Raw genomic sequence first — 24,759 nt, 5'->3', positions numbered from 1 at the left:
GACTCAAACACATCACCCACCCCTCCCTATCCATCGGCATATTGGTGAAATGGGGGAATTTTCATATTTGGGGGACTATCCCTTTAACACAATTGCACTGACAAATGTTTAAAGTGGGATGAAAGATATGGTGAATCAATCTGTGGAGCTGCCCTGCAGGGGGTGGGGCTGATTTTATTCTATACAGAAGTAGAGATGATGTTATATATAAAGGCTGCACCCCCCTACAAACCTTAGTTGGCATGATCCCCCCCCAGCCGAGTCATCTCCAGAGCTTTCCCTTTTTATTATTTTTTTACAAAGGTATCGCCCAGTGCCTAAAACACAGCTTGAATGCCTGCTGTCACGTGTTGTAGTAGCAGCTGCCGCCAGCAGGGGTCCCCCGCAGCGCAGCGTGTAAAACCTGTGACGTCGGGGTGGGTCAGCTGACAGGCCGCAAGCCAATCACGGAGCGAGGAGGGTCTGAGCCGCCCTGCGGTTCGGTGCCCGGAGAGTTGTCCAGGTTTCTGGTCGTGGAGGATCCGAGCGAGGAGCGAGGGCGGAGACGCTTCTACGATGCCGAACAAAACCAAGAAGGACAAGGTGAGAGTCCCCGGAGCCTGAAGCACCGTAGGAGAAACTCTGCCTGCGGTTTTTTCTCACCGTATTTATCCATGGGTCGGTGTCAGTAGGAAACATTTTAGCTGCAGCATCACATTAGCCGAGGAGCAGCTAGCCGCAATCTTACAAACATGTTAGCACCTGGTGCGCTAGCTCAATTAAGAAACCGTTATGCCGGTGTGAGTTCACTTTGAGTGAATGTGACAGCACGGGTGAGCTGGGGTCGCTCTGGGTTGTCTCCCGTGTTGTCAGCCCGGGGTTCGGAGCTGAATTCCCGGGTAACGTGAGCTAGCTTCCAGGAGAATTGCTCATTGAAGAGTGAGAGACTGGGTGGGCAGGCGCTATATTTAGCCGGGGATTTGTGCACAGCGGCGGCGGAGGCACACTTGCAGACTGCTGGTTGATGTTGTCAATCTGCTTATGCCAAGATGACCTCAGCACTTACACTTTTCTTTTTCTCTCTTTCTTTCTCTCTTTCTTTCTCTCTCTCTCCCTTTCTCTTTCTTTCAGGAGACCCCTAAATCTACCAAAGTGGGCAAGAGTGGAGGACAGGAGAATTCCGAGCATGAGGTAGGCTGATGCAGGAAAACCTCATGAGGCACTAACCATAGAACAGTGGGTCAAGTTCAAATGCCTCCGATGCTGCTGCACCATAGACAGCCCAGTGTGTGTAGGGCATCGTGGCTGTTTGAGGAAGGAGTGCATTGTCAGAATCAACACGCCCAATCCCTGCGTTATCAGTAACCACTGCAGAGCTCGGATGTGATTCTGTTCAAACATGGGGATGTTCAGATAGGATAAGATCATGCCCTCCAAACCTTAATGTATCATACCCATGATTTAACGTCTTGGTGATATGGTAGAAATACCATATACAGTTATATTTCATAGCTTATATGACCTTGCAATATCCCACAGTAGTAGTAGCTAAAATTGGGTCAAGACCCTGGACTGATTGCAAGTGTATCACAGGGCCAACAACCGTTCACTTAATCATTTACAGGTATGGTCAATTCAAAGCCTCCAATTAACAGAATCAACCTCTGGACTTTAGGAGGAAGCTAGAGTACCTGGAGAAGACCAATAAAGACAAGGGAAGGACATTCAAACTCCATTCAAACTCCATGCAAAAAGGCCCCTTGGCTAAAAAAAACCCTCGTTGTGTGGTGACAGGGCTAAAATGTAGTAATTTTCCTTGAAACAGTACTCATGTTCTTTAGACTATAGTCCGTGCCCTTATGACAGTGTTTGGCTCCTGTGCAGTTTTCCACCATTAACAAACCCCAAGTGGGGCCTCATTTCTGTTGTCCTGCTCCTGGTAGCCAGTGATGAACTGTTCCACCTGTCCCCTAGTGGAGTGGGTTCTCGCATAGAGGATAAACAATCTGTGGGATTGGCAATGTTGCCCACGCACGAATATGTCTTGTAGCTTTAATTCCATGTAGTGAGGAAGGATTATCACATGTACAAGGTTGGTGTCCTCTTAATCCCAATTTCATTTGTAATATCCTGTTTGTTATCAGGCCTCTGGTGGACTGTACAGGATTCATTGATAGGACTGGGTTGTACCCGCACCATGGTTTTCCTTCTCCTGCTGTTTCTTGTTAACATGGTGCTAAATGATTTGTGGATGACTTGAGTTGACGGGAGCCAGCCAATCAAATTCACGAGTGGCTCACCGCTATTTGAATTGCCAGAAGAAAAATAACAGGCATCAAAACACTTTATTTCCCCTAAAACATTTATCTTATTTAAACACTTTGCCTCAAAGCAATAAAAGTTATAAAGAATTTGGATAGGTCTTGTTTCCTTGTTGACCCTTGCTTTGTTTTCTCTCCGAAGCTTTGTTATCAGCTCCCTGCCCGGTTCATGCAGGGCAATAATCCTGCATGATTTATTCCGAGCAGCCATGTCGCAGATCCACTAATGCAGCAGCCTTGTGTCAAATTGCAATCAGTGGGCTCTGAGCTGTTGACACCACCTCCCACCATTTATATTGTCTCATATACAGTGTTGTATGAAACTGAAGGGAAGCAGGAGGGCTTCATCTGCTGTGTTAGGAAGCCACAACTGTGATGAAGTACAGTCTGAGCATTGAATTAGAAAATAATTGACAGATGTCTCTTTTTTTTCTTAATGAATTTATGAGTACAGAGTTAATTCCTGTCTTTGTATTACATTAGTATGTAATCTAGTCCATAACAGCTTAGCTGAGCGTGATTTCCCACTTTGCCTCGACAGCTTGCTCGCAGCCCAGCCTAAGCTGCTGCCTTGCAGCGCTGCAGACTGTGGCCAACTTTATCTGGGTCTTAAATGAATTTGATGAAACTCCTGTGACGTAGACGGTGACAGCTCCACAGCTGCATCTGCTGGAATAAGCTCTGTGTCGAAGTGTGTTTTTCAGGGGATTTTTTGGAGAAACATGGTTGGATTGCTCAAAGGAATCATGATAATTTACACTGTATAGATATATATATATATATATATATATGTATAGTGTCTGTACATTGGGTAAATGGAAGTCTATGACCCTAGTTACATAATGCAAGGTTCTGTCTTATTGAATAAATGGAGACACATTGTATATAATTAAAATGCCGATAAAGCATACAGCAGCCAAACTGCTTAGCCGGTGGCTCCGTGCACACAGTTTCATCAGATCCATAAAGAGATACTCTTTCACACTGTGTGCGCCACAGTTCAGCATGCGCCTGCTCTTACCTCACTGTCACTAATGTGCCCTTTTTTTTCCGGTTTCAACAGAGCTCGAACAGGAAGGCTAGCAATAGCGTTCCTCCCACCACTCAGCTGCTAAAGGGGAAACAGCCAGGTTCCCAGACGCCTGTCAAAAAGGACAAAAGGCAGAGCTCCTCTCGCTTCAGCTTGAGCAACAACAGAGAGCTGCAGAAACTGCCAGCTTTCAAAGGTATTTACCTGTACAATTCCTTGGTTCTGTCACCTAATCACCTTATGAAGTAATTACCCAGTGCCCTAGGATTTTGAGTTGTCGTCTGCACGTATTGTGCCGCTGTTTCCAGGCTGGAGCATTTTGTGGTTGAGGAGTTTCAGACAAAATGCTTTTTTTGGGTTTAGAAGCCTTGAGGAGGACTTTCTTTAGTTAGGTTTATAAAATAGATGAGTTGGGTGCGTGAGTAGGTAAGAGAATACTGTTCTCTCCACAAAGTGCAATGTTCACATACAACAACACACTCAGCTGAAATGAATACTGAAACGTCTATGAACATCCCCGTCTGCATCACCCTCATTTTAATACTAAGCTGAGCATGACATTACGCAATCCATGGAAACAAACAGAGGACGTACATGGGATGGACTTTGCGCTGGATTTAGCCCAAGTGTCTATATTTAGTTGTAATCCATGAGATAAAGCTTTAATTCCATGGTCCTTGTGTTTCAGGATGTTACCAGTGACCAGACAAGCAGTGTCTGTCCTTCCCTCCCCTTCCCTTTTGTAGAAATATTGGGTGGATCTTTGCAAATGCATATTGTTAATATATCATTTACTTTACTGTGAGCTCGGTTTCAGCAGAGCACCAGATTGAAAAGCAAGGACTGGACACTGCTGCTCTGCCTCTGGCCATATTGTCTATGCATGTGTCTGTGTATCCATGCATGAATACACACAACGATGCCGGCCACTGCCCTTTCCCAGCTAACTTGGCAGTGAACTGAAAAAACTCATTACATTATGGTCTGTATTTATATAGCCATTCACCCAGTCACACACACATTCATACAGTGCGTCTATGGGCGGCATTTTTTTTTCTATGAGGGGCAATTAAGGGTTCAGTATCTTGCCCGAGGACACTTTGGCATGCAGATTGGGATCGAACCGCCGACCTTCTTCTACCCCCACTCAGCCACAGCCGCCTGCCCCCAATGGAGTATTAAATACATGTACAAATACAAAAACTGTTTTTCTATATGACAGTGGCTACTTGACAGAGTCAACTGCTTTGTGGAATAACGTATTTATCAGTGCAATATATAGTTATATTAGTTCTCTGTCTAGTATAAATTATGAAAACTCAAAGGAAATGAAGAAAAAACAACCAGCAGCACTTTTCTAATCGAACAAAGGATACAAATCTCTCCGTTTCAACTCCCATCATAACTTTGCATTTCAGTAAGCGAAGCAGAGTTAAAAAGCTTTGTCACTGGCAGTGATGCTTGGGAATTTCATCTCAAAGACGAATAATTTGAAAAAAAACAAGTTACACAAATACCCCCATCTCACAAAGAGATAAGGAACTTGTCTGTGTTAGCCTACTGTTTCCCATTGATTAGTTAGACCATGGCAGCCTGTCGCAGTCTAATTTGTCCCACTAATTCATTTTATTTTATACTTCTCCTAATAACATAAAGATCTCTCACATAGTGTTCAGCGCTGTTTCTTTATTGCTGAATCTTGCGCAGCATATTTATTTGCTCAGTCTCTCTCGCCCCCACCGCTCTCGCCCCCTGCTCGCTTTCTCTCGCAAATTTATTAAATGAATGTGAACAATATCACAGAAAAAAGGAAAATAAAAATAGTGTGTTTGTGAGTGGGTGAGTCTGTGTGTGTGTGTTCTGTCCTTCACCCTCAGACTGAGAAAATAAATCCCAGCTCTTACTTTTCACCACCGCCGTTACTTGTTTGCTGTATTTTCTACAGCCAAGCAACCAACTGCAAATAGAAAATCTGCCTTCTTTTTACACCGGCAGACACATGACCATTGTACACGACTTGTCATGTGAAATGCATTTTCGCGTGTGTTAGTATGGATAGAGATGACTTGTGATATGGAGCTAAAACGCTTGTCTGGACAGAGAAGGATCTTATTTAAAAAGCGTTCTATAATGATCGCATATACGTGTGTATGTAGCCTTGGGCTGTGACATGCAGTAACATAACTTGCTGCTGCTATAGCACTGACCCTATTTTCTCCAAGCAGATTTAGCATTTTAGTCTCTTTAATGTTAAACTATCAAATCTAACATTTGAAATTTATAAGAAAATCTTAGTTTTAACATGCTGCTGTATCTCCTGGAGGCAGCCAGGTCTGTGTGTGTCTGCCAGTCTCTTTGTTCAGGCTGTGATCCCCGAGTCTGTACAGTTTCTGATCAGTGACGCTAGTCGGATAATCTACTACCGTGCCCTTTCTGTTTAGAGCCAAATGGCACTGTGGGCGGCTGTGGAACTAACCGGAAAGTCAATAATTCGATCCACAGCTCCCCCAGTCAGCATGTGGAACTGCATGTCTAAACCCAAACTGCCTGATGTGTGAATGGATGAGCGACAGAGAAATGCTATATATAGAGGCACTATATATAGAAGCGCTGTGCGAATGTGTGTGTGAATAGGTGAATATGACTCATAGGGTAAAGTGCTTTACTTGGTTGAGACTAGAAGGGGAAATATAACTGCAGGTTTTGTTGAATAGTTAATGTAATAATATCCGTCTCTTCTAAAGCCTGAAGCCTCAGGATCAGCTGACTGAGGGGACTCTCGCTCACGCTCTCATAAACACATCTATCTATCTTGTAATTCCGGAAATCTCCGTCTCCCATATGTGGAATGCAAATATCGAGAATCGTTCATCTCATCGGCTTCACACTTTGATGTGTGTTGTCGAAGCCGTGTTGAAGTCTGTGGGATTTGGTTTCACAACCTAATAAGGCGCAATAATGAGAATGAACTGAGTAAACAGGAAACCAGCGCTCTGTAGCAGCAGGGGCCGGGGCTCATCAATGCGAGTCACGTAGTCGATCATGACAACAGCGCGTTCACCACAATAGCAGCAGCAACAACTGATTCTCCAGCTCCGGGTTTCTGCATACTGAGTCTAGCTTCACTGGACTTTGAATAAACAGGTGAACACTTTAACAGTTTCAAAAAGAAAGCTGTAACAAGCATTACCACAGGCCAAGCTAACAGCCCAGTCCAAACATGCAAGTTTAGAACAGGTGCTGCACAAGTTGACTACAGATCCTGCTGCATCAGTGGCCCGTTGCATCACACAAAAAGTCCCTTCTTACCGTCCTCGGCTGGAACACAGAAGTTTGCAAAAAGCAGTTTTCCATTTTCACACCCACGCCCTCCTTTTTCTTTATTTAGTTTTCTTTGCAGCTCTTTAAGTGTGCTTACTCTACTTCCAGTGAGCCTCCTGCGAGTTAAGGATGCGATCCTCTTTAGGGATCATTGTTGATGTTCAAATATTCGATCGCTTTTTTTTTTGAGACATGGCTAATGGAGCAAAATGTAGGAACTGTAGCAGCTGTGGTGTTATCGTGAACCATTGAGTTTTTACTTTTGGTTTCTAAATAATGGACACAAGAAGAACTATACCTTTGCCTTGGTCCTGGTTAGCCATTACCCCCGGGCTGCGGCAGGCATAACTTAATTTCTGATAAAGGCTGCTCACTTCCCACACCCCAGTGAGAACTTTGATAACATTCCTCAAAACATTATCCCACAGTGGCCCGGTAGATGTTATCACTCAGTCCTGTCCAAACAGGCTTCGCGCTTGGCCTGTTTTTATTCCAGGCATGTTCACCTCCTCCTGATGGAAACACATGTCCGCGAGCCTCTCCCGCAGAGCCACAAGGTTGAGGTGAGGATGAAAAACCCTGACCATAAGGCAGGCCTTTCCCATGAGTCCACCAAATGGACTTGTTGTGACTCCAGAGTACATTTAAACTCCTGCAGCTTTCGGGTTTGGACGCACAACAGTTTAATTGCTTTCTGTCGAACGCTTCATATGGCGAGAGCCTGTTTCAGACTGGGTTTTATAAGGCTTAGGAAAAGTACACAAATCAGGAATTTTGTGTACTGGTTAAATGTTTGCTGGAGATTTTCTCACCGATGAAAGTAAAGAGAAGATAAGTCTTCTACAGGTGCCTGTTGATTTCCTTCTGGTCTCACTCTAGAATATTACTTGCCAAAAAGCACAGGACGACAGTTGTTCTCTGTATGTGTTCTCTTTACAGCAGGAGCTGTTCTGCACGAACCCTTGGCCTCAAAGGGTTTGTCGCCATCTGGTGTTTAGAGAATGAGAAATGATTTTTCCTCTCTGGAACTAAATATATCAATAATTTCTAAATACACCATAATTTAACCCTTTTATTATCACTGTACTAAAAAGCAGCGTGAGATGTGAAATCTAGCTTCTAAAGTCACTCTGTCATTTGTGGGTATTGATTTAATGCTGATTTTTAAAAAGGGATGAGCAGCACTCTCCTATCCGCTGTAGCTCTCTTTCACACACACACACACAAACACATTAACCCGTGTGTGAAAATCAGATTGACCAGAGGCAGCAGCAGGAGAAATCTCCTCTGTGCCTATGGACAATTATAACTTTAAATTTATTTTACAATCTTTGACAGGCGGCAGAATATGGCATCAATTCAGCAGATACCACTAACATCCAGTTGTCATTAGTTGAGGGAAAAGTTAGGAGCCCTTGTTTGATGCAGCTGATGCAGGGTACAACTCCCTATGTCTGGTTCATGCAACAAGCAGTCGTCAGGTCTCAGCAGACAGGCAGTCCTCAGCCTAACACCGGCCCTACTCTGCAAGGGTGTACAGTGTTTGAGGTGCTCTCTACAATATCTTTCTTTTTGTGAGTAATAACAGAGTCAAAAGAGGAATTATATACAGAACAAATAGTCAATGACCTCATCTGGTTGACTTGAAGAGGAAAATTTGTGTCCCAGAATAATACTGCGGATATGAAGCCAGGAATCTGTTTTTCATGTGAAAGTAGTAAAGTAATGCCTTAATAATAAACATGATGTCTCATTTGATTTGATCATCTGCTGTTAGTCAGCAGATAAATGATAATTAATTCAGGATAACGTTAAGCTGTGTTTCTGCCATTGGAAGCTGCTTAACGGGAAAATTAGGTTCAGCGCCTTTTAAAAGCACGTGTGTCCTCATGCTGCATGGATTGGTCTTTTTCTCCAAATAGATTCAAGCCGTAGGCATTTATTACTGGGGGCCATGACATTGAAAATCAGCAGACCTCAATGAAATGAGCCACACCACTGTGTATTTTACGCTGGCCTACTCCTATCTCTGATGAATGTAGAGAAAGATTGACTATGAGCAAACATCCCGTACAGACTCATGATGCCTCACAGGTTTGTTCTCTTTCTGCAGCCAGAATATCAAAGACACTGTAAAATGCACAAGCCCGATGAATGCATGTGGCAAGGGAGCATTTGGATCGTATTTGTAACAAGCGTCTGTATTTAGCGTTATCTTGTCTCGGTCAGAACAACAGGTCTTTAGATGGGAGGTTGCCTCATGACTCTGGAATAGAAAGGCAAGAAAGAGCCCTTTATATGCTCAGATTAGTCCCTGCTGCTGAAATGCCCCATTATTGTATATAAGAGGACCAGACAGACTGGGTGTTTGACTTCATTTGTGCTGCTAAATTGTGTTTGGGGACAAGATCATTATGTTGCGGATGTACTCATTCGTATTCGTACAGTGTAGCCTAGTTTAAGATGTTTTTCTAGCTGGCTGACAAATATAAATGACTTGTTTACAGGGTCCTGCCACTGCAGCGAAAGCAAACAAAAGCAAGCCTGAAACTGAGGAGAGTTTAATGTAGATGTGACATCCCGACTCGTACCACCCCCCCCAACACGTCCTGCAAATAATGCATTTCTGGAAATGCGTTCTATGAAGTGACTGTAGACAACTACAATTCAGTAATTGAGCTGCACAATTGTGGATAAAGAGTCGTGGTAGATAGAGAGATAGGTACAGTTACGCAAAACTTGATTTATAGCAGAATACATGAATACATCTTGTTCTCAACTCTATCAGGGGGATTTCCCTCTGCACAATTTGAGTTTATTTCTCAATTTCTCCTCCCACCATTTGTCTCCAGTGCCGATGTCTCCCACTTCTTTATTTAACTCACTGCCAGTTTCTACGACGTGGTGGAAAATCGCGTTGTCATTGGTTGAGAGGAAAGTTGGGGATGCTTGTTTTGTTGCAACTGATGTCCCCATTGAGAAAATAGCATTAAATTACCGCCAAGTCAAAGTGAATGTTTGACCTAAAAACACATGGCTTTCTTTGGAAAACTGTACATGTCGTCCAACTGTGGGATACAAAAGTGTTTCTATTTATCTTGTCCGAAGGTCTATTGACAGCTACATCTGCTGGACAAAGGAAACATTATATGCAACACATAATAAATTCAGCAGCATAAAACTGATATGAATTGGACTTTGTTCATCAAGCACTATATAACTGAACTTCATCAGTCCTTACATATTACACAGGCAAAGTAAAGAAATGGGAAAAAAACAGTTTTGTGTGTTACCTTTATATAATGTTGACAAACACTTACAATCACCGAATTGCTCAAATTCATTTAGTAAATTATTTTTAGACATATCTTTTCTTGAAATGTCAAATAATGCTCCTTTCTTGCACAGCTTTAGCAGCGCTGTGTTTTGTCTCCGGCGCTGCTGAGGCCGACAGTGTGCTGCTCACCGCACATGCACATCCTGTGTTGCTCACATTGGGACTTCCTGCCTTCCTGTTTCTCTGTCACATACACCTGGGCCCGGGCTGTACTCCTGGAGAGCCATCTGTCATGCAAAAACAGACACACATTCACACAAAGGGAGCTCACACATACAGGCGGTCACACAGGTACAAAGGGCTTTTATCTGACAAGCTGCATTTGGCACTCTCTTGTCTCATTACCTATAGTATAGTTTTCCTGTTTTGAGGTGTTTTATATTAAAGAAAAACATCTATAAGCTTGCCTTTAGCCAGTATTCTTAAAACTTGTGGTTACATGTGAACTTTGTGTATTTAACTTTGTTGGATTGGATTCTAGAGTTTTTCATTTGTGGTATTAGAGTTTGTTGTTATAGGCTGCCAGTGTGATATCACCTTACCCCTCCTCTGATCTGATTCTTATAAGCTGCTCACGTATTGGGTGGGATTGTGTATTTCCTGGTCCTATTCTTAAAATTCTCTATTTATATACATTTCATCACAGGCTGTGGGGAAATCGGATCTGTGGTTTGTGTTTTAAAACTCCTGACAGATGTAGCTGCTCTCGCTCCAATCACAGTCACTGTCCCTCCCCTTCTCCCCACTCAGCCCACCAGCCAATCCCCTCCCTCATGTTTATTTATTCTGACAGCCAGCCCATGTGACTGCGTCCGGCCAACCGGGCGGCTGCAGTGGGGGATGACATCACTAACTAGCTGGTTCCCTCCAGCAGCAGGGGAGCTTCATTTTCTGCTCGGAGTGTTGGTGCTAAAATGGAGGCTGGCTCCTCGCCTTAGCCTGGGCTGCCTTGTTCCCCCCTGCCTCCTGCCTCAGCTCACTAATGCTGGCATGTGCTAGAGCTGCCAGCGGGATGGTTCTGGATGCACCCAGCTCCAATGGGCCTTTCCAGCCTGTGGCCCTCATGCATTTCAGAGGTGAGAATAGGAAATCTGCCTCCTCTGCTGCTCTGTGCTCCTGATTTTTTTTTTCTTTTTCAAGGGATGATGGGCAAGAATGTTGTTTTCATGTAGTAACTGCAGCTGCTAATTTGGATGTCATAGGGGAAGATGTCTTTGCCAGGTGACTTTTGTAAAAGTTACTGCAAGAGTCTGGGCACATTTATCTGGTGTTTGTAGCACGACTATTTTCGGAAGAGGAAGCAGGGGATTGTGTTTGTGTGTCAGCGAGGAAGGGTTTCTGCCAAGACATTGCATAGCTTGGCTTCAGCCGGGGAGGGAGGGTGGGAGAGTGCTAGTTTGGAGTCTCCCCATCCCCCATCATGACTGGAGATGTCATAAGAAGTGAGGTCAAAGCTTGTTGTCAATTTGTGTGGGTCTGTAACGGTGCAAGTTTGCCGTTGCTGAATTTCCGGTAGTTTTTTTTAGTTACTGACTTATCAGACAAAGCTTGAACCTGGGAGCTACAACAAGTGTGCTAGGATGAGTGTGGAAAACAGAAACTGACACTTAATGAATTCTGGGAGTGTTACTGAATGTTACACTGTCAGAAATGAAAAGCTAATATTTGTGTTTTGTTTTATTTAATTCAAACTTTCTCTAGAAACAAATCTGGCAGTGTTCATTTAACATAAAGGCTGTTATAGCACACGCATACCACTGCCATGAGATGTGAGTTTCATGTTGTGACATGCATGTGTTGACAACGGTTTTATAATGTTAAAAAGCAAAGGGGTACTTAAATTCAAATAATAGCAAATAGCTACCTGTCCCAATTTTCTTTGGTTGGACCGATTCTACATTCACCCAGAGTTTGCACTAAGTTTTTTCTGTCACTGGTGCTACAGTTACATTAGTTGATAATATATGCAGCAGTAAATGTCATGAGATTGGAGATGTGTTCTTCAGAGCAATTTGTTTCCGTGACTGGTTTCCTGTGTGCAAGCTGGAGCCCTTAGATGAGTAAAGGTTATTTGCCCATCCATGCAGAGAGGTCCGTGTGAAGTCGGCAGTTGCACAGCATGACTTTTAATATTTCAGGCCTGCTCAGAAACCCTAGGGCTGTTGTGTAACAGGAGCTGCCAGACCTCTAAGCACTCGGGGGCTGATGAGATGAGGTGTTCACGGTCTAACCTATATTTCAGCATCAGAGTATCAGGTACACACCACTTCCATATACAGGTGTGCTTGACCTAAAGTTTCCCTACTGAGGGTTTAGGGCCCTTACTGATAAAACCAGTGAATTATTCTGTGTTAATTTTGTGTGTCTACATGTGTTTTAATTTGCATACATTTGGAGAGCTTTTGACATTGAAATGTTCTGCCTTCCCGTTTGTGCTAGAGTTGAGCAGGTTGAGTCGATAGTACACCTCTGGACACAAAGTTGTGTGCTTTTTCCTTAGAAAGGTTACATGGCTTAGTAATAAGTGCTTCATGTTTGAAAAAAAATTGTATATACTCACATAAATGGAAAGGGGAAATATGAAACGCATCCCCATTACTGTTCTCTGTGGATGTGACTTTCAAATCTCAGGGGTGAACTCAATTCCCACTTGATTGACCTATTAATGCTCTGAATTAGATCCTGTTTGTGGCCAGTAGTTTGGTTAGAGAGAATGAAACATGACTTCAGTGTAGAGCTACTTTGACTCCTTGTTTCTGCAGAAGCAAACATCAAGTATCCACCACCTCTGGAAACGGAAGCTTTAAAAGCTGAAGTGCGCTGTTTCAGTGCAATTATAAAGAAATGGTTATTAAATAGGTAAAACTCTTGACATTTCCAGGTAGCACACAGGCAGCTGGATGTGGAATCGCATGTTGAATACCGGCAGTGCTGCTGTGACTCACGAATGTGGAGGTGTAGGGAAGTCCGTCTGATGATGCCGTTCATCCAGGATCCGGCGCTCGTCTGTGTGGGTGTTTGCACAACCTACACTTCTGCAGCTCTTAAAACTGAGTCATTTCATCAGTGTACAGTAAATACATTTTTAACTGGTCTCATCTCTTATTTTAGTTACAAATTATTATATATTTAAATATTTTTTGTGGTCATTGTTTTTATTTATTGCAAACGAAAAGGTTTGTCAACTGGAATTATGTGGGATTGTTTTTACAGACATGTTAAATGTTTTTTGTGCTAAAGGCAGATTACACAAATGATGAATACAAAATGTTGCGTAAACTGAGGTTTCCAGGAAAAATGAGGTCATTCTGTGTATAGAGGAGTGTGCATGCACATGCAAGTCATATGAGTCAGTTTATGTAGAGATTTATGTATGCATCTATTATGCATCTGTTTTATGTTCATAGGAAAGCACCTAAAGAAAACTGGAAGCTGCCTTTTAGGGCCAAGATTTAATACGGGGGGTTTTGTTAACTCTTATTTTGTTTGTGGTTAACTTGTGTGAATAACATGGCGTCAGTTGCAGTTACATAATTTAACATAATCAATTATTTTGGCCTAACTGTCTTGTAGAGTCAGAAAAACAGAAAATCAGATTTGCCCAATGTCTCTGCCCGAAGTTCTAACTGTTTTCTACAATCTGACCCCAGGGTTCACTGACTGAATTTGATCTGTTTGTTTTTTATATATTATGTTATGCTACAATAAGTTGACTTGTGGCATTCACAGGCTGATCTCTGCTTATTTATTTATATTTCAAAAGGACATATTCTTTTCATAGAGTCAACCCACTCTTTAAAACAACATCGACTAGACAATTTCCCGTGTCCCAGTATCCTTCTACATCCTGTTGTTGGAACCAGACGGACCCATAACCTCTCTCCTTCATTCAGACAGGCTGATCTTTGCTAACACAGGTTTCTGTAAGAATTCAAAATCCTCAATGATTTTCTTTTTCATTTTAATAAGGCCAGTAGCCCTATTACACTTTCTTGTACTTTTGTGGTCCGACGTTAGGTTGTGTTTTTCTGTGTCCTTTGGGACAGTTCTAGCCTAATTGTGCAACAACAACCTGACAACACCACAGTCTTAGTAATTAGTGGGGCACACTGCATCCCCTTGGGCAGTGAGAAACTGTCACTTAAATATTTTCTGACATTTTATAGACAAAACGATTGATTGCTTAACCGAGAATTTGTTCTATAATACTTAATAGGCATGATTGATAATGATAATAATTTCTAGGCACAGCCCCAGCACAACGGCATTTTGTATTATGATGTAGAAAGTACTGACTAATTGGTTTGGAGTTCCTTCTCTTTACTCCCTGTTGGTATCTTCCATGTTTAACAAGGTCAGACGGGCCGACGCGTCTCGTGGTCGCAGCTCTTACGCTCAGCAAATCGCCAGCATATGATTCCAGGGAAGCAGCAGCAGTCTGCTTTCATCACTGTATAGCAGTGTTCAGCCCCTCGTCCAAAGTCCTGTCTCTGTCTGTGGTCACCATGGCGACGCACAGTACACATGATGATTGTTCATCAGGAGTTTGATCATCTTAGGCAAATTGATTAGCTCCTGGGTTGCTTGTGTACATTTACATTTTGAGCAAATTGGGCTTAACACACAGTTTGTTCAATAATATTCAAAAATTCAGACAAGGCTTGACACTTTGCTCCGCTTGTCTGGTGCCTCCTCAGATTTGTCATAACTTCCTTCCATGATACACAGATTACAAACAGCTTCACCTTTGATTGTTATTTTGCCATATCCGATGTAAAACCCCAAATACTTTGCTTCTCCGATGCTCTGGTTTCATGATTGTCTTTGCCTGCTAGCGTACTTCATTTTCAAAGCAATATCAACGTAACATTACTGACTTAGTTTACTGATAGGTCGAGAGAACATGCAGTAGGTCAAGCTGTGTTCACCCTTTCAAAGGAACCAACTACTTCTGATGCGCTTGTAGACTGTATATGTTTTTCACGGGTCATTAAACCTGCCCTTTCTCAACAATACCCAAAAACTGGCAAGAACCAGAAGGAGAGTGCCCATTGTAGTTTGTGTCAAATCCTTGCAGCGGTTACCAGTTAGGGTTTAGCATTGTTTTGATATTCTTGCTTCGACAGCAGTATATACACTGTAGCTGTACAGCTTGTTTGTCTGAAACGTTCTGAGTGTTGGAGTAGGGAAAGCCCTCTGGGTCCTCTGAGACTTGTACCAGTTTCAAAGTGCAGGAAAACATCATTGTGCTTCTGTATTTAGCTTCTGTGCGCCGAGCTGCCTGCTCTGCATCAGTGTGCGAGGGTTGATGAACATCTTTATACATTTTCACATACACCCAAACTTACCTTTTTAGCCTTTTTATATAATTTTTTTTTCTCATTTTCCTGACAAATAGTTTATGCAATTGATCATATATTTGAGTTGAGTGAGGGATTTATGCTTGTCATTGATTCATTAGCTGTTGTGTGTTATGATGCAATCGGCTGGAGACTGCAGTCAGTAGACTGGAGGTTGTCTCATTGACGGTTGTGTGTGCTGTAGTGACAAAAACATGTAATGATTTTTAAATTGCAGGTTAGTGATTGAACACAGACAGGTGTGGCCCCGTATTGCTCCAGGCGTTACTCAGAGCCTAATGCATCATTGACGTGGTGGTGACACTGTCGTTTTAAAGGCTAAATTATTGATTGATAAAGTCTTTGAATGAAGTCTCACTAGATGAGCGCCACAGTAGCAAAACACGGCTGAACTCAACACGATTAACTCTTAAAGCCTGGTTATCAGTGAGTGCTTGAAAACATAGAAAAAGCTTTGTACATTGATTGTTGATCAATCAAAAAATGTTGCAAAGCATAGAAGCCATTACCTCCTATGAGCACAGCATTTTTCTGCAACATCTATAAAAGATTGTTCAGGAGCAACGGCATCATTTAAGTGTTTTCCTTTATATAGAACGCTTTCTTACCTGGTGTGTATTCATCTGGTTGTGGATTTTATTTCCTGTGTACTTATCTGTAGCATTGCATTGATAGCTAGCATGGCACATTAGCACAAAAGCTGGCTATGCTGTGGGTTGTTATGACAAACACAAGTGTTAGTGCAGTGTTTGTAGTGGGATAAAACATTATGGTTGATCCGTGTTTCAGTTTGGCTGACACTTTCTTTGACAGTGTGATTAACTTGAATTTACAATTTCACTTCTGTTCAATTTTCAGTAAAATAAACGTTCTGCACTTGTGTGTTGAAAGTGAAATCTGAACACACTCTTGCATCTTTTAATTTCCGTGTTCCTCCTTTTCTCTCCCGTAGACGTTCCACCTGCAGAGCAGGAGAAGCTCTTCATCCAGAAGTTGCGGCAGTGCTGCGTCCTCTTCGATTTTGTCTCCGACCCACTGAGCGACTTGAAATGGAAGGAGGTGAAACGGGCAGCGCTCAGCGAGATGGTGGAGTACATCACCCACAACAGAAACGTAATCACCGAACCCATCTACCCGGAGGTGGTTCATGTGGTCAGTATCCAAACAGGGTGAATTAGGGACTTGGATTTGTGATTGGCCTTCACATTGAACAAAGTTGACAATCAATGACGGTATTTTGTTTTTGAACTATTGAATGTTTCATAATAGAAAAATCTGTTGAGCCGTCGGTATGCTCTACATCAGTCAATGAATTGTGTTGAGAAAATTAAGCCAATTTCCTTCACAATGTGAACTCAGACTTCTCTCTGTGAGGGTCCAGAATGGACTGTGTGTTAGTTATGTCTCGGTTGCTGTTGCAGGTTTGTGTGGATTCAGATTAGTGAGTAATAGCAACAATACGTTTGTATCTACTCCTGTTTTAAAAGAGATGGTTTCTACTTTCACTAATGTTAAAATCCTATCCAATCCTTAAATACGATAGGTAGTGCATTTTGACAAAGGAACAAACATATAATAAACGTCACACTTGCTTCTACGAGTCTTTTGTGCGGATACGGCTGTGAGTTGCATTCTTTCCTGTTCTACCTCATTAATGTCTTGTGGTCAAGACTGGTGCACCAGATTGTTACAGTGCACCAGTTTTTCATAACCCATGTTGTGACTTTACAATCAGATTACAAACAGTTTTAATCAAGACACGTCTCATAGCATAGATTACCGTTTTTATAGGTTTTATCTTAACACAGCATCTCAAGTAGTATCAAACATAAAAATGTTTTATCTGTTATTCAATTTTAGCATTTATTTTATCACCACGGTTCTCCCACAACTGAGTGCCTCTCTTTATTTAGATTAGCATCCATAATATATTATCTCATATTATTAGTTACAGCAGGACGGTGAATTGCTCAGTTATATGTTGATGAGAGTTACCATGTGTATCTGAGGTGACAGGAAGTTTCTCTTCTTGTCGATGAAGTTCTAAGACTGTGACTAAACCTTTACAAGACATCTCACTCTATAAGCTGTACTTATTGCTTTAATAATGCAACAATGTCCTGAATAATCCGGAAATGGTTAAGAAGCTGCCTCATTCTATATCCTGTGGGCTTTATTCTTGCGCTACGGGTTTTGGACGCACCCACGGCCAATAGTGCTTCCTGGTTTCAGACCCTGTAAGTCTTTATTAGTTCCTCTCTCACTAAGTGGAATGAAACTCACATGAGCATCACTGACCTCCGTTAGAATCCAAACATCCACGTCACATAAACCTGATTCAATCCTTTAAATAATTGGTGAACCATTAAGTGACTCATTTGTTATGTTTCCCTCAAGTGGTCAGTGGGTGCTATTTATTTAATTAGCCCTCATTCATTACCATTGCAGGTCTGTAGATGTGAGCTGTTGTCAGTATGGCTTTCACTGAGCTGCCGCTGTATATTTTTTAGAGACCTGTCCCCATTGAGGTTGTGGCCTGGCTGCGTTCAAGGTGTCAGGTTTGCTTTCCCAAGCCAGATAATTAAAAGGGCTTTGATGTTAATCAAAGACCAGCCTCAATGCCACACGGTAAACTGCAGACGATCAAGGTGCAAATTTCGCCCCATCGGTGTCGCCGTGGCTTCATTTGATCAGTGCAGCAGAAAATGCAACAGAGCTGCCAAATCAGCATGAAAATATATTCTTAATCCCCGCAGCCCCTTTCCACTGCCCCCTTAAAGACGAGGGCGCTTTGAAGCCAACTGACCGCTTTCATCATCAAAGTATGGAGATTGACACGACAGACACTTTTATAGCCATTGAGAGTGTATTCTTACGTTAAGGCCGCATGCATTATTCTCTCCCATGAACCCTCGCTCTGTCAGAGCACGTTTGATGCCTCTGCGTCGAGGCTCTAGAACAACATTTTGGCCGACCTTTGGTTGACACAACACTAGTTGCTCCATTAGTTCTATTCCCTGGGGGGATGTAAGAAATGGTTTCTGCTTAGAATATAAACACAATGGTGAGTGACTGTTCTGACCTCTTGATGACTGCTCTCTGGAGGGAGCGTCCAAGCGTGCTGTCTGGAAAGTGATAATGGACTCAGAGGGAAAATGGACAGATGCTTCCTAGTTTTGGGAATTGTAAAGGAAAGAAGCTCTTATCACTACCCAGCACAAGAGAGAAGATTGGTTTATCTTCTTAACATACATACAATATGTGGAGTGTAAAAATAAACCAGTTTACATATAGAACATTGTACCAGTGTGTCTTTAAACTTTGTGTTCTTACTGTGGTCTGTGCATTAAAATAACCTGGATATCTCACACTCTTAGTCCTTTGTCCATGGAAATGTTTCTTGACAGAGCCGCATGGAGTTTTTGTTGTCTGTTGTATCACAGCCCATCGATTATTTGTCTTATTTGCTTGTCAAATACTGGGTGACGGATTTCAGAATTCCTCATTCAGTATCATTGTTTCCGCTGTCAGGTGTGTTTTAGAAGCAAACACTCGACTCGACCAGACCAAACTGAGCAGCGGGGGGTCATGTTTACTAGGGTTTAATAATAGCAGCTGTTACCTTTCACTATGTCTCAGTAGAAAGCTAAACACAGTATGACATGTGATAATAGGTCAGTGCACAGGGGGGGTGCCTAATAAATTAAACTAATTATGCTTTCGTCACTTGTTTATGTGTAACTGTTGAAAAACAAAGATCATGCCCTTTGCTTCCTATGTTTACCTTCACTGTCTGTCCCTCCACCAACATTCATAGAGAGCAGCAGTTGTCTGATTTCACTTCAAGAGGCTTTTCTTTCTTCATTTGTTCTTCATTTGTAATTTCCAAGGCATCAACTGGAACGTAATTGTATTTCAAATAATCAATACTTTTCTTTTATTTACTTGATTTGATATCAGTGGATTAAAAGACACGTCAGGGTCTGCATGTTTAATTTTAATGGGCTTTTTTCTTTTTCACTATAAACCTTTTTGGATATAGTTTAATATAGTTAGATATTAGGTCCTTAGTTGAAACATGGCATCATGAGTCATTTGTCTTAATTGTAAATTAACAAATCTCTCTTTGTTTGTTCCCCAGTTTTCTGTGAACATGTTTCGAACGCTGCCACCGTCATCCAACCCCACGGGGGCTGAGTTTGACCCAGAGGAGGATGAGCCGACGTTAGAGGCCGCATGGCCACATCTACAGGTACACATGCACACATGGACACACAGACGTGTACTCCAGGAGAATGTTTTATTCATTCACTGTTGACTGGCAAGAATAAATCCAATCGGCTTTCTTTCAAATCTGTGAACGTCTCGCTTCTCCTCCACAGCTCGTCTATGAATTCATCCTACGTTTCTTAGAGTCACCTGACTTTCAACCAAACATAGCCAAAAAGTATATTGACCAGAAGTTTGTAATGCAGGTAAGTGCACAATGATTTGTGTTTTTTCATTGTAAACCTTTGTGTCTTTGGTTCTATGTAGTATTTGTTATTGGTGTATAAGCAGCTTTTTCTTGTGCTTAGCTCTTAGATCTGTTTGACAGTGAAGACCCAAGGGAAAGAGATTTTTTAAAGACCACTCTTCATCGCATCTATGGCAAGTTCCTGGGCCTGCGAGCGTACATTAGGAAACAGATAAATAACATATTTTATAGGTGAGTGCTGAGTAGTCGATTTGGACATATTATTGTTGCGTGTTTTGCTGTTGAACTTGGTGAACTCATTGTTTCTGGTTACTGTTTTTCAGTTTCATTTATGAGACTGAACATCATAATGGAATAGCAGAATTACTGGAAATATTAGGCAGGTAAGAAGCAGTTCTTTGCATTCTTCATTTCCAGTAACTGTCATAATGATGCACATGCAGTAGGTACCCTAATGTTTCCAAGTCAATTGGAGTGGAGCTCTACTACAGCACTTATTTCCTTTATGACCATCTCTCTCCTTACAGCATAATCAATGGATTTGCATTACCATTGAAAGAAGAGCACAAGATATTCCTCCTGAAAGTTCTGCTGCCTTTACACAAAGTCAAGTCACTTAGTGTATATCACCCACAGGTACATGTCTTGTCAATGTTGCATCATACTTCAGTCTTTATAATACTGCCGTTTTGTTAGAAGTGGAACACTCACTGCATGTTTTCTTTCTCCCGCAGCTGGCCTACTGTGTAGTACAGTTCCTAGAAAAGGACAGCACCCTCACAGAACCGGTGAGACTTGATTTATAAACGTTGTTACGTTGTTAATATTGTTGATTGAATTTCCCCTCAGTATCCGTGCTGTTCAAGAAACCACTTAGAACAGTACGGACCTGAGGAGTCCGTCGGCCGAGTCGTGTTTGCATTCGATAATTCCATTTGTGTTTCAAGTTGTAATTTGACTTACCAGGTACTCACCCTATTATTTAGCTAGTCACGAAAAATACATCAAGCAGTATTTTCATTATGTCTTCAAAAGCAGAACAACTAACTAACTTTGAAACCATTAAAGTCAGATCAAGTACCTACTTTTTTATTTATATGTACATGTACAAACACACACATATAGCAGTTTGTGGTTTTCTAAATGTGTTGCTTATTGTATCTGTGGTGTCTTATTTACTTAACAGTAGTCAGCTGTCCAAACATTTGCCGTTAATAAGCCTGTAACTGGGTGCATGTCTGTCTGTCTGTGTGTGTGCGTGCAGACAGTGATGGCTTTGTTGAAGTACTGGCCAAAGACCCACAGTCCAAAAGAGGTCATGTTCCTCAACGAGCTGGAGGAGATCCTGGACGTCATCGAGCCGTCAGAGTTTGTTAAGGTCATGGAGCCGCTCTTCAGACAGCTGGCCAAGTGTGTGTCCAGCCCCCACTTTCAGGTCTGACATCTATTCCAAAACATGAATGTGTGTTTTTAGTGTATTTGTTGCAACATAAAATGTCTAAATAAATCTGTAACCTGATGTGATCTGATGTGTCATTAGGTAGCGGAGCGAGCTCTGTACTACTGGAACAATGAGTACATTATGAGTCTGATCAGTGACAATGCCGCCAAGATCCTGCCAATCATGTTCCCGGCCCTTTACCGCAACTCCAAGACCCACTGGAACAAGTGAGTCACTCCACTGGCTTTGCCCTGTGTGTGTGTCTGTCTGATGATGGGTGTTGATGATAGTTAAGAACATGAATTAAGAGACAAGTGGTTGTGTTTGTATGTCTGTAGGACCATCCACGGGCTGATCTACAACGCTCTGAAACTCTTCATGGAGATGAACCAGAAGCTCTTTGATGACTGCACCCAGCAGTTCAGGGCAGAGAAGAGCAAGTAAGTCACAAGTGAGGTGTCATGTATGGATTTCCAGAGCAGCCTCAGGAATGTTTGTCTTATTACACTGTTACACACGATTAAAAACATCATATAGATATCATTAGAAATGGACCAAAACTGAACCAAAATCTCCTGAAAGGCAGATTTCTGTGTATGATGGGTGAATTTTTCTTAAGTTTCCTTTAATGATGTTTGTTTTGTTTTTTGGTTTTAGAGAGAAAGCTAAATGGAAGGAGAGAGACGAATCGTGGCTGAAGATTGAGAATCTCGCAAAGTCAAACCCACAGGTGAGTAAGATATTTTAAACCAAGCAGATCTGCTGTAGATATCTTACTGACTGATTCATTTCAAGAATTGCCTCTTTAACTGTAATCTTGCAAGCCACATTTATGTTTATGTGATTACAATCAGCAACTGCTTCAGATCAACATAACCAAAATATGCTTCTATTCTTGTTCTATGGAAACCTCTTGGGTTCATGTAGCATGAGAAGAAAGCTCTTTGATTGACCAAAGACTTGAAATCAAAGGCTGCAATGACTGAACACACCAAAGAGGTTGCACGAGTGGTTGAGGTGCTAACTGACATTTCCTTCTCTTCTCTCCGTTCAGTTTATGACGTACGTTGACTCAGTGGGCTCAGGCAGTCCAATGGACATGGAGACAGACGGACCCCTGCTGGACGATGTCAACATGCTAAAGAAAGCAGTCGTGGAGGAAGCGACACAGGTGAGGAATGGTGTGTCAGTGTGTAGTGACTATGAATAAGTGAATATGCATACGTGTCTTTTGCTGAAGTAGGTTTGAGTTCAGGCACTTAGCTAGGAGGGGTGGGGGGGTGGGGGGGGGGGAGCCCAGCTACATGAACGTCCATCGAAGTGTATTTGATAATAATAATAAAAGATGTTATCAGTCCGAGAGAACGGTTATCTAGGAGACGATCTCCTCTTGCTCACAGATATTCAGATGTGGTTTGACCACCACTCACACATTTCAGGCTATTTCAGGTTATGTTGCATAGCCGGAGGAAAAACAGTCACCTGCATCCCATGAATAATTTCATTTGTCAAGAGGACAAAGATACGTGGGTCACATGATTCACACCAGGCGTCTTCCTGCTGCTTAGTCAAACAGGGACAAACCAGGAGAATTTTAGATTGTTTGAGATCAATAATATTTGCCTGTGAATGTAATCATGCTCTTTTTTTTCTTTTCCTTTTTCATTCTGTATCTTGCAGTGTGAGGTTTGTTTATGTAAGGATCTTTACTTTGGTCTTGCAGCATCAGTGCGACGCGTGGATCAGACATGTTTTCTTTTTTGTGTGTCGAAAGTGTGAGACCAGTGTGCGTGCGAAGGCAGTTGTGTTTTCTGTTTGTCTTGGGAGAGATTAATGTGGCACATTTCTGTTTCTCATGGCAGGCAGGAGTTAGATGTGTGTGAAGCAGGGCTGGAGAGAAAGCTTCTAAACCCCACTCTGTCTCCATGTGTCCAGATCCAGAAAGACCAGAGGAGAGAGCGCCCATTGATGCGAAGGAAATCCGAGCTCCCCAGGGACATCTGCACGGTCACGGCCCTGGAGCTGCACCGGAGAGCCGATGAGATCATGACCACGCACGACGGCCACTGAGAGACCCCCCCCCCCCGGGATCCACCATAAACCAGCAGCAGCATCCACAGAGGAACCCCAGGCCCAAGGCGGGCCCGCACAATGACAAGACATCTGGCATCTCAGTCCAGCCCAGCACAACACAGAAGTGAAACAGTCCCTGCTCCCCCCCCGACACAGAAAATGTGTAAAGCCCATCGAGGGCCTGATTCAGCTTTCAGACAAGCGGCGCCCTGTCCCTACTGATCCCTGCCCCACCCACCCCACCTGGTGGTTGTCCAGCAGAGACGTCCCTGGACGCTCCCGCACGACCACGACACGCACCTTGAACTTCACCCCCAAGACACTGTGTCCTTCTCTCCTCTCCTTCTGTTGTTCTCTCTCTTTTTTGTCCTGTCCTCTCAACCTGTTGTGTTTTCCGGGGTGCTGTGCTGCCCCCTTCTGGTCATTTCTCTCAGGTGTTCTGTTCTCTGTATGCGTGCGTGTGAGCTGTCTTCTCTTCTTGCCTCTTCTTTATAGATGTCAGGTGCTTGTACAAATTAAAACGTACTTCTTTGGTTTATTTAAAAGAAAAAAAATGCATCATCTGATGAAAAAATGACGGTTGTTTCTATAAACTAAATAATAGCTACTCTAATAACATAACGCTCTTTATATATATATTTTTTCCGACATAGTATATTAGGAGCTTCACATTAAAACACACTTCCCATCTGTACAGCTCCTCAGTACGGCATTTTAAATTTTTTTCTCGTTTGCTGTGAGGATTAATTGATTGGTCTGTTAATCATATGTATGTTCCTGCGCAGAAGCGTCACTCGGTGCAAACTTCTCTCAATAATTCAGCTCCTGTATTTAAGAAAAACAATCCTTTTAATTGTGTAGGCAATAAGTCAGCATGGGCCGTGGCGCGTGTCCGGAAGTTGCTTCGTGTTCAATCTGTCGTCGGGATGAGTCCGGCTCAGGCCCGGCTTTGCAGCAACAGTTGCATGAGAGGGGGGCAGATTGTGGGATTTATTTTGGGCTCCGCGTTCGTGTTCAGCTATTGCAGGAGCGCGTGTTCCACGGCCATCAGCATTCAGTACAAGTCACTGTCATTCATGTGAGGCTAAGGAGAGGTCAGAGTCTGAGTCTGAGTCGCTCGCCTGGGAGTCACACGGAGTGGCTGTGTGTCGAGAGATGGCCACCAGGGGCAGACAATGTGCTGAGAGCCGTGTCTTTTTGTACTCTTCTCAAGCAAGACCCTTTTATTTATAAAACACTTGTCAGAGATTAGACTGCGTCATGGGTGAGGTGTGTTTGGTTTGAAGAGGTCAAACATGAGCCTTTCTTTTCACAGTGCCTTTTATAGTCTAAAGGGATTTTTGCTCAACTGAGAATCGAGTAGTAGCATTGACGAAAAAATGCCAGATCATTCAAAAATAATATGACATTCAAAAACAAG

The 24,759-nt window shown here is 42.6% G+C and overlaps 1 protein-coding gene across 2 annotated transcripts; it reads left to right on the top strand.

Moving 5' to 3' along the window:
* The first annotated feature begins 483 nt into the window (after positions 1 to 483).
* On the top strand, positions 484 to 24,442 carry ppp2r5cb (protein phosphatase 2, regulatory subunit B', gamma b). Of its 2 annotated transcripts, XM_061091021.1 has the most exons (16): positions 484 to 582; positions 1,111 to 1,170; positions 3,364 to 3,526; positions 16,301 to 16,500; positions 19,490 to 19,600; positions 19,731 to 19,823; positions 19,926 to 20,056; positions 20,149 to 20,208; positions 20,353 to 20,461; positions 20,560 to 20,613; positions 21,090 to 21,260; positions 21,366 to 21,493; positions 21,605 to 21,706; positions 21,924 to 21,996; positions 22,321 to 22,437; positions 23,202 to 24,442. In XM_061091021.1, the coding sequence occupies exons 1-16, from the start codon at positions 556 to 558 to the stop codon at positions 23,334 to 23,336; spliced, it is 1,734 nt and encodes a 577-aa protein (XP_060947004.1). In that variant the 5' UTR covers positions 484 to 555; the 3' UTR covers positions 23,337 to 24,442. The 2 variants fall into 2 exon arrangements, with proteins under 2 accessions (XP_060947004.1, XP_060947005.1); XM_061091022.1 differs by lacking the exons at positions 484 to 582; positions 1,111 to 1,170; positions 3,364 to 3,526 and adding an exon at positions 10,873 to 11,064.
* Positions 24,443 to 24,759: the final 317 nt, after the last annotated feature.

Source organism: Limanda limanda, chromosome 18 (assembly GCF_963576545.1).
Source record: "Limanda limanda chromosome 18, fLimLim1.1, whole genome shotgun sequence".
Taxonomy (NCBI): domain Eukaryota; kingdom Metazoa; phylum Chordata; class Actinopteri; order Pleuronectiformes; family Pleuronectidae; genus Limanda; species Limanda limanda.
The sequence above is the reverse complement of the archived record's forward strand: the minus strand, read 5'-3'. Positions and strand labels throughout refer to the sequence as shown.